The sequence below is a fragment of the Bombus bifarius genome, unplaced genomic scaffold (genome assembly GCF_011952205.1).
Source record: "Bombus bifarius isolate JDL3187 unplaced genomic scaffold, Bbif_JDL3187 scf7180000007974, whole genome shotgun sequence".
NCBI lineage: Eukaryota > Metazoa > Arthropoda > Insecta > Hymenoptera > Apidae > Bombus > Bombus bifarius.
The window spans coordinates 3437977-3448638 of NW_022884360.1; the positions used below are offsets into that span (position 1 = coordinate 3437977).

General features: G+C 37.7%; 1 protein-coding gene across 5 annotated transcripts in view; it reads right to left on the reverse strand.

Annotated features, from left to right (window-relative positions):
* Nucleotides 1-10658, reverse strand: part of LOC117217122 — a 55137-nt gene extending 44479 nt beyond the window's left edge. For 3 of the 5 annotated variants that reach the window (XM_033464472.1, XM_033464473.1, XM_033464471.1), the window contains exons 1-2: nucleotides 8402-8420; nucleotides 8225-8284 (exon numbers count right to left, since the gene is read on the reverse strand). In XM_033464472.1, coding sequence (XP_033320363.1) covers nucleotides 8225-8284; nucleotides 8402-8404 — 63 coding nt within the window. In that variant the 5' untranslated portion in view covers nucleotides 8405-8420. Of the gene's footprint in view, nucleotides 1-8224; nucleotides 8285-8401; nucleotides 8421-10203 lie in introns of those variants that run through there. The other 2 variants (XM_033464474.1, XM_033464475.1) reach the window with 2 other exon arrangements.
* Nucleotides 10659-10662: the final 4 nt, after the last annotated feature.

Below are 10662 nucleotides of genomic sequence, written 5' to 3' on the forward strand. Positions count from 1 at the left end.
TCGTGTAGTTTCGAGCGAAAGAAACGGAAGCCAGATAAGACACGATTGTTCCTAGAAATTACAGTTCCGTATTTTACCGGTTATGTACAGAGACGAGAAAGTGAGATTCTGCATGTTATAAATTAAACATCTGTTTAATCTACTCCGTCAATGGCGTACGTTTATTATACACTTTTTCCCTTATCTTCTCTTACAAAATATAAATGACGACGTTAGACCGGATAAAGCTGGCATCCCACGTACATCGTCAATATTCCAAGGTTCTCGACTAAAGTGATCAACGTGTACTCTCTCCTACAATATCGTCAACATTGAAAATCTTGAAATATCGACGATATTATCGATTACACGAGGGCACCCTTATACGCAAAACAACAAACAGGGGGATGATACGTAGTGTCGCTAATCGGACGTTAATTGGAACGTTAATGGCAGTAACCGTATATTATGATATACAAATATCCTATACAATGGCGAAAAGAACGAAAGGGGAAGCAGAGATTCGGAACGATAGATCGGTTAGTTATGAAAATTTTTTGCAAACGCGGCAGAACGAGTGCAAGAGGGTCTCGCAGTTTCAGCAGTATTACGACCGGTGGTGCTCTTCAAAACGCGCGGAGGGTAGGCACAGCTTTTTCCTCTTCTCTTTTTCGGCCTGTGGTCTCCTTCTCTCTTTCGTCTCCTCTCTCAGGACCCTTTTCTTCCTGCCAGTAGTATCTGTCTCGGCCCACGATTCTACTTCTACTCTCGACGTTGCTATCATCCATCCCCGGCCTCCCTCCGCCATTCTTCCCACTTCTCCCCACCACCCTTTGAGCGTTTCACTTCGCAACTTCTCTCTTTCTCTCCTTCTCCGCCCTGCACCCTCCACTTCCCCTCTGTTCTGTCTGCTCCCTTCCTCCAGTTCCTCCATCCATCCCTTGCTCGACTACTCCTTCTCCTTCTCTCTTGTTCCTGACCTTTTCTATTCAAGAGACGTGATTGCAGCTTGCATATTTCACGAGACCAACCTCGAAGCAGTATGCTCGTCCCTACCCATCCATCTATCCGTCCATCCAGCCGCGTGTGTATCCGTCTGTTCGTCGACACAACCTAACCTTGCACTTTTCGTCGCATCGCCAACGTTTAACCCCTTCGCGCATTCCCTCTTTCTAATGCTTTGTGTCGTGATTAACCTTTACAGAGATATCGTTATTTGTAGCGGAAATTTACAATGCAAATCATGCGCCCTGCTTTTACACGCTGATTAGCTCGTCCAGGAGGCGTTAAATCAACAAATCGTAGATAAACACGATAGCGAGATCAGCTTGTTCTTTTCGACGTGTTTGTTTTGATCACACGTTAGGAACGCTGGTAGTACAGCCAAGTTCTCCCAGGCACGTTCGCTGAACTAAGCCTCTTGCTAAGCGACGCGTTCAAAATGTTTTGCCAGGGCAAATCACGCAGGGGAAGAATTCAATTGGCTGCTTACATCAATCGCAGCTTTCAATCAATTTTCGATTTCACCGGATGGGATTATTGTCGGATCAGACAAAATTGTCCATGCCAATAAGATGCAAGTGCATAAAGTCGTTCCTCCGCGTACATGTATATTCGACAGCTCATAAACTAAGAGATGAAAGTCATTGAAAATTTCTGTACAAGATAATAAGATGTCTACTATAAATCAAACAATAAATACATACAACTTAATTTAGATGGACACTTTATCTACAGTTATCTTCTTTCTTTTCACATTTTAAAATGTATTATTCGACTTACTGATTGTAACGATAAATTTGTTAACCCTGTGATAATTAAATTTACTTACTAGAAAATACAGTCGTTTACATAATTTTGATAGAGTAATAACAGGTAAATGTAAATTTCTTCGACGCTTTCTACGGCCGTAAACAACGAATTAGATCGTTTTTACTTGAAAGCACAACGCTTGGGTAGTTGTTTCTTGGAGTAACTCATAATAAAGCTTTCACAGCGGTCTCATAAATACCGTAATTAGGGTACGCAGATTTTCACCGAATAATGCGAGTAATATGAATAATGTGAATAATATGACACGACACGCTTAATGGATTGTTCTCTCCCTTCTCGACTGCGATACTATCTTATTTCTGCTTCGCATAAAAACCCTACTGTATGCTTCATCCTAATATCAAAATGGATATTTTCTTTTCCATTCGATCCTAATCGGTTTCTCTGTATCTGAAACACATTACGTAACTATATGGATTTAATGAAATTTTAAAACCGAAAGAAAGACACCAAGAGAAGATGGAAAATTGAAATAAACGAGAATTAGATTAGCGGCGATTAGAACAAAGGAAAAGTGAGAACTTAATCCTCGTGATATGCCTCCATTGTTGTTGCAATGGATGTTTCTCAAATTAGTGTCATTCTCTCTTTATTCGTTATACTGCTCTTAATAAAGTGTACTGCTGTCAATTAGTTTACAAGCAACCATCCATTCCAAATGTTTATCGAGTAGCGTTGTAAAAAACAGAAAACACAACATTAATGTTCCATATTATCCTTTTGGAAGATCGGTAGGTATATCAATATATAAAAGTAACTGATTATGGAAGCGTGACGAATATGGCAACACGCGATAACCAGTGGCTGTAGAAGCGGCAAACGAATAAAATCTCTCGATATCGTCGCCCTATATCCGATGGTAATCCAGTGGAGGCTGTCACGCGAAAACACGTTTTGCATGCTAAATCGGCGGACCGAATAACCGAGAGAAACGGTTCAAATTCTCTGACCAGAGAAGCCGCCGCTGTCGGAAATCGATATCTGCCTGGAACGAGCGCTTCTCGTTCTGCGATGCAACCGATTCCTTCTACCTTTCCTTCCAACGTACACATTGTAGTTACACACAGATTATATAATATCGGCGCCCGTGTACCTGTGTACGTAAATCGATTTTATCAGCGTGGAAGCGGCAACGAGATGGCACCGTTCGCCCTATATGCATAGCCATAGGTATAGCCATAGGGTATAGCTATAGGCATAACTATCTTAGCTGAACTCGCTTCGTACTTCTGAAACATGTATCAGAGGTGTCAAAGATGTTTCGATTCCAATGCCCTGAGATCCGTGTCACGATCGAATTCAGATTCCATTTCTCTGCTGCACCCATGACAACCAGAAATCAGACGATTTCGTACGATAGTAATATCGTTGCGCAGAAACTTTGTTTATTCGAATAATCGATATGGAAATACAATAGACGTAGAGGTACTAAAACATTCTACTGTAATATTATTATAAAAAATTACGAATGGCCATTTTTTTATTAATATATAATATTAATAGGATTATATAATGACAAATAAATTTCAATATTATTTCACTCGACTAATACGTTTATCCATTAAATTATTGTTACTAGCGTATTTATCTATTAAACTGAAGCATTGTTGTTTTCTTTTAAATACGCAAATAAAATGGTCTTATTATTTAGAAGAAGAGAATAACGCGACTATATCGACTTTACTATTCTATACTGTATGTGTATATATACTACCTTACAACTATGTTCATACATATGTATAGTGGTTTCTATTTTATAATTTCGATAAAAGAATCGGAAATCTATCTGCCTGTATCCAACCACCGTGAATAATTGCTTTTCGTACGAGGAATTTTACGATGCTTCAAGACAGAAGCGAATCTGGTGTAATTACGAGAACCTTACACAATCAACGCATGCAACGTTAAATGTAAACTATAGGAAAGCGAAATGTTTACGCAGGCGTTCACATGTACCATTACCGTGTATGAATATCTAGACGCGTGGTGTAATCAGATCAAAGCTTGATATTTCTATTCAATTTTGAATGCACGTAATATGCAAAAATATATGAAATATTCAAAGTATTTATTTATCGATACCTCATTTGCTCATTCGGTCCTTGAGGTGATTTTTGATTTTTACATTCTTATTCCTCTACGTTTCTCTACTCGTTAGCATAAATGTATCAAACACACATGTAAACTTAAAACCTAGTATGAAATTAGTATTGTTAGAGCTAAAAAGAAATAACCTATGTATATAGTAGTAAATATGCATACACAATTCTGAGAATTAAGATACAAAGTACAACTGAATCTGCCTGTTTCTTGTTACTAAATACATACATATATACAGGGTGGTTGGTAACTGGCGATACAAGCGGAAGGGGGGTGATTCTACGCGAAAAAAGAAGTCGAAAATATAGAATAACAATTTTTCGTTCGAGGCTTTGTTTTCGAGAAAATCGACTTTGAATTTTCGCTCGGTACGCGTGCACTTTGTCACGTCTCGTTATAACGGATCTCACTGTAGATCGTTGTCTCGATGGAAAAATTAAAAAAAAAATTTTTTATTCTATATTTTCGACTTCTTTTTCGCGTAGAATCACCCCCTTTTCGCTTGTACCACCAGTTACTAACCACCCTGTATATCTATTTTTGACACTGTCTCTTGCTCTCGTATCACAGCTGATTTCTTTGCGTAATTCTTTCTTTGTCTTATGTCTGTTCTCCTTTTCACCACGTATTTCCTTACATTTCTATATATTTCATTACATTTGCTATACTATAATAAAACAAATTGCTGCTTAGGTTCCACTTTTTTGTAAGCTATGATGAGAAAAATTTGAATTCGTATAAACGTGCACAGCTTAATGATAAAGCAACGTAGAGTGGGAAAAAATATTCGATTCCATCACTTTCTACAAAGTTCGTTGCAAACGAGATTCTGCTCTCTATTTATGGCTTAGGCTACAGCTAATTCTCTCACCGCACCGGTGAGATAGGTGAAGCGTAACGTTATGTAAGAGGCACCGATAGAGAAAGTACGAAGGCAAACTCTGGCAACGAAAGGAGCAGAGTTAATCCTCCAGGCAAAAAACAGTAGGGATCATCGGACAAATTCAAGTTTATCACGTCATTGTATACATATACAACATGTTTGCTTATTCAAGACCAAACCTCTGTAGCATCACATATTTAGTGTGTATTTAAATTCATCGGTAGACACTGTGCGTGTTTATGTTTGTGCAAACTCATATCTTCATAGACACACCTAATGAATTGAAACTTAAATACTATTCCGTTGAAAACAGAAACTTCGATTCCTTGCAAGAGTTATCCAGAATGAAGTTTCATAACTGTTCTAAGAAATCTGTGTCATAACCGTTCTCCACCATCACTACCTATATATACCTGACAAAAGAGTCGAACAAAAGATCGTGGTTTTGGAAATTCATATGGAAATTTGCAAAATCAGCTGGTCTACGCCCATACCTTGCTTCATCGCATGCAGAGTGGGAATGTACCGCCCAAGCTCGTATTATCTTTTTTATTGCCTAGTTGTAGCTCTTCGATGATTATCCATGCACGCTAAAATCGTCACTGACGTAAGATTCAACAGAGATAGAAAATCTACAACCGAAGAACAATCTATAATACAAATGAACCCGTGGTGATTAACATTTCCAGGAAGGTTCTCATTTCCATAAACTAAAATGTTTGTCGAAAAATGGTAACTTCGTTTGAGGATAGAATAAAAGGGTGGGGGACTGTGTGAAATGCAGGACACAGCGTTCCCACATCTTGTATATTCTATTACATCCAAGTTGGTGTATATGTATGTTGTACATCTATATAGAAGAAAGAGGGGGGGGGGGCGTTACATCCGCGTTTCACTGTTTTGTCGATCAGCGCCACGTTGTACGTTGAATGCTATCGAGATTCTCGAATTTTTATATTTCTATCTTCCCCGCATTTTGGCAAAGACAAAAGATTTACAATGTTTTAATCGCTTCGATTGCTTGAATTTCGATGCGAAAATTTTCCTCGTCGGAGTAGTCCGCGCAGAGTCGGCCATATTTCAATCCCATTGAAAACCTAGCACGAAATTTTTAAACGAATACTACTCTGCAAAACTTTTATGGACCTTGGTGAAATCGATTTTCGAATTGCTGAAGAGAATCGAAGAACAAAGTTATCCGAACTGCAGCAACTTGACTAATCTAAACGAGGCTGTTACTGTTTTCTTCTCCGGCCATCTTGTGTCATTATGATCCGTTTCTCCGTCGAACAAATAACGATACGATCGAAGAAATCGTTGAAGCGGCAATTTTTGCAATCGTTCGAAACATTTTAGGACATGAAATGAGATTAACTTTCCCTCAATCCCTAAGTTTTTGTCAACTTAACACGCTAGCCTGCGGAAATACACACTCGGGTTTATTTAAATGTAAGCAGAACTCGATTCCATGTATCCTGGCTTGTTTATCGCTGCGGGTACCGAAGATTCCTGCAGACTGCACGCTCGAACCGTGATTCGATGCGTGTATCTATGACGTTTGTTTGTGGTGCACCAAAACAGACAGCGTTTCCATCGGCACGTATTACTTTGACAGACATATATATATATATGTATATATTGCACAGATGTTTGTACATTTGATGAATAAACTCTGCGTGTATACGTCTCCATGTATATTCGATATATATATATATATATCGAAAGTATTTGAATACTTGTAAAAACTTTTTATGTATGTAACATGCAAAAGATCTTGAAATTTTATCGTAGGTATCTCGCGAGTATGCATCGTTAAGGAATTGTTGACAAGCTAGCAACGCATTCTGCCAATTCCATTTCGATGATGCTCGAACGGAAGTAACACTAAAGCTAGAGAATTTTTTAAGGATTATTTAACGATCTGTGACATATGTATGTTGGGAGTCTCCAACGTCGTGCTTTTCATACATATGTAGGATTAAGATCAAAATGAATTTCTCTGTGGATCAATCACTTGTGAATTTCTACGAAGCAAAACGTTTATTTTTTCCAGGAAACCTTTCAAACGTTTCACTTAAAAACTGAATTTATAGTGTAGTAGACTAATAAATTCCAGAATCTTTTACGATTCTTTTTGATAAGCTAGAATCTAGAACATTAAAAAATGTTGACGTGAGTGAGTACAAGTAAAGTATGATTTAAACTTCAGTAATAACAAAAAATATGTTTCGCATGTAAGAATTTAAACATACGCAGTAAATTTTTGCAGTGCATATCACACAAGCAGCATCCAACTAGTATCAAGTACTTCTAGTATTTCATCAGTGTCCGTAAGCCCATAGTTGACAATCGCTAATTTGGATAATTATCCTGACAAAAATTCGGTCCATGTTCGTTGTCCGAATTTTAAGTTTACGAATGTCGAATAATAAGCGAAACGTATCGTATTTATAGTTGAGGAATTGAACTAAAATTGAATTCTATATCAGCAGGTTGTATTCGAAATATAAAACGAAATAGAGGAAGTGGAAGCACGAGCAACAAACTTTCAACAAGAGGAAGCTAATTCTAATAATATCTCGTGTTTGAAATTTTCGTCCTGTGATCTGTGACACACAACGCTACCGTTTATAAATATTTGGATACTTTCGTCGATGTATACTATCGGCATTTCGATTAACACAAGGTGTACAAATTAATGATGAATTAATAATCAGAAGCAGCGCTCGTTATAGCCTTTCTATAAATTCAGCCAACTATAAACTTAACCTTAATTCTTTTTTTCTAACCTCACTTTCGTTCGAGTAAGCCAGAAGCAAAGCAACTTTCAATGTTTTAAGAAAATTTTCAACGTAAAATTCAAGCTAGACACTATGGATATTAAAGATGATTCTGTCATAATTTTCTTTGATAAGAATAGAAAGACACGATTGGACCGGAAATGATTCAAAGAACGCAATTAAACGAAAGGATTAAATTACCTACTAAAAGATGTAACAATACTATTTATTTTATTCTTTACTATATATGTTACTATATAGATTTATTATTGCATTAGCGTTCTAAGCTTTTCTGTTATTTTTAAAGAATATTTTTGACTTAATCTATAATGCAAAAATTAAATAACATGCTGACTTTTAAAAATTCATTTAATCGCATCGTAATATCCTATTATATATAACTATGACAGTTATAAAGAATAAAAACACTGCAGTTCAATTTATCCATAATTTTCTACTTAAAATACATTATGACAAGCATAACGCTCTTAGACAACACTGTATTCAATTGGTTGCCAGGTGATCTAATAACCTAATGATACACCTAGTATACAAAAATGTGCGTGCGAGCAAACGGAAGTTAGCCTGGTCCAGCGGTGACTAGCTCTGCCGCTAACTTTAACTTCTTCCTATGATATCGATTTCGTACCTTAAATGATCCACGCGATTCTCGTTGCACGATCCATCGTTGTCCCGAAAACGTATTGCTCTGGAACGTAAATGAAATACTACGGTTAAACCTTGTTCGAACATGATTTCGTTAAAGAAAAGTGAACGTAGTATTCCGTCAGCGATTAATTTCAATATATGAATCATCTCTTTATACCATTCTTCGTTGCGAGAGATCAATGAATATCCTTCCTAACCTCAATCGACTATGTCGTGAAAAACAAAGGCATTCGTTTAAATTTCAAGGTAAATCAATGACGTAGAATCATTTCTATATACCGTTCTTCGTCATGAATCACGAAACATCAAAGAAATTTTCCCTAACCTCAATCGACTATCTTGTCGAAACAAAAACTAGTTTAATTTTCAAGACAAATCAACCGGAATTATTTAATCTTACAAGATGTACTGACATTTTCCCGTTAGTAATTGACTAATTAAGAAGAAACTCGTTTCATGTACGAGTTCTTCGAGTATTCGATGTCGAGACGCAAAGTGTAGATTAAATGTAAGATTAAACGCAAGACTAAACGCGAGTTTTTAATCAACGGCGAATTAACAACACTATAATTACCAACGATCTTGTATCAAAAACTGGAAAATGCAGAAACAGCTGATATTATTTTTTATTCTCTGCGATTCGTTTATACGTGCGCGCGCGCACGCACACATATGCACACAGAGTTTCAAACGAATGGCTATACCTAAGAATAGCCTAGGTAAACCAGGTCACGTTCAATGTTTGCGTGTTCTTTTTTTCGCAGGAGAGGCACGCGGTAATGCCACTTTAAACAATCCTCCTTGCTCCTCACTCTTTGATTGTATCATCTCGTCCCTATGTCTATGAGTGTCTATGAAATATTGCGTTGCAGTGAATTTCGTGGCGTATCCGAAATCCTAACATATGTGTATTACACGATGTGTGTTACAACGAGCCATTTCATTCATAGTGCCAATGCAGCGTGAACTTGAAAGGAATAAAGAAAATCGCAAAAATCTCAGACGATACAAAAGATGAATCACCATGAGCAAGCGGCCCAACGTACTAACAGTTGGATTACGTAAGTAAGCTACTACATACGCTGAAAGAATCGCACCCATCGATGACAGCGAACAACGCAATCACAATGATGACAGCTATTAAAAGAAGAACTCCTACCCTATCATTGACTATCTAATCTGGTAACGCTTACCGTTTTTGATCCTATCAAATCTGTCTCAACACATGACAAATCGATGTACGAATTAGCCAAGCCTCAAACCTTAGAAAGGCAAACGAAAGTAAATATCGTTGGCGTCATTTCGTCGAGAAGGAGATTCGCGACGACTATGCGAACCTCGATCGATCGGAGAACCGCGAAAGTGGCTGATCAATTTTTCCTCGACTTCAGACAGAATACGCAAGTATATTAATTAAAGAACATGTCTTCATTCCAGTTGTCCATGCAAACTCGAAATTATTAGTAAATATGTTCTTGAAGCTGACCACGAATTAACATTCTGTAATTATATTGATAGATGGATTGTTTCTGCTTCGAAACAGATACACACTGTGAATGTGTACACTATATAAACACTGTATATGTGTACACATATGTATATATATATACATATTGTATATAAACAGGTGTAGTTTCATTAATAAACATATAACTTATAATTCTAGTTCCCATTTCTTTTCCAATATTTCCCGTATATACATATAGTTGGTCCGCACAAATGAAATGGAAAGGACGCGACGGCCATTTTTCGACCTCGCGATATAAATTTTCTGACATATACACAATAATCGACACCAAGAGAGGTATCACCGTGGAATTATATTAAGTCGAAACAATAACCCAGGTTTATCCTGGGCAACGTTTTTGTTCAATTAGACGCGTCGTGAAAACACGGTCGTTTATATTGACAAGGCTTTACACGAACGACAATGCGCATCGAAAGAGTGAATAAACATACCTTCTTAGCGCGAAACTCGCGCCTATTTAGCTCTTAAAATACGACGTGTTAATCCAATATGGCAGAACACACACATGTCAAAACAAATCGGCGAGTGGCGCGGAATGACGCGACGACGCTACACAACTCTACACAGCTACACGCTACACGTTCGTATTCACTTCACCCGAACGTCGGATCGATATAGTTTTCGGAGCAATTTTAGACATATTTGATGTTGCTACTGGAAACGTAGGCAAAATTTACATGACACATCTGTTAGAATATCATTCTCGGATCAATACGCAGAGTGTGTCGAAGATAATACAAGTTGTGATTGGAAGAAACTGTTCTTTCGATCACAGAACTGTAAACTCGCTGCTTTCGAGAGGCACGTAGACGATCAAGCTCCGTCGGTGACTGGCAACGCGAAGCTACATGCTACGTCGCGACTCGCGGCACTCATTGGCAACTTGGTGC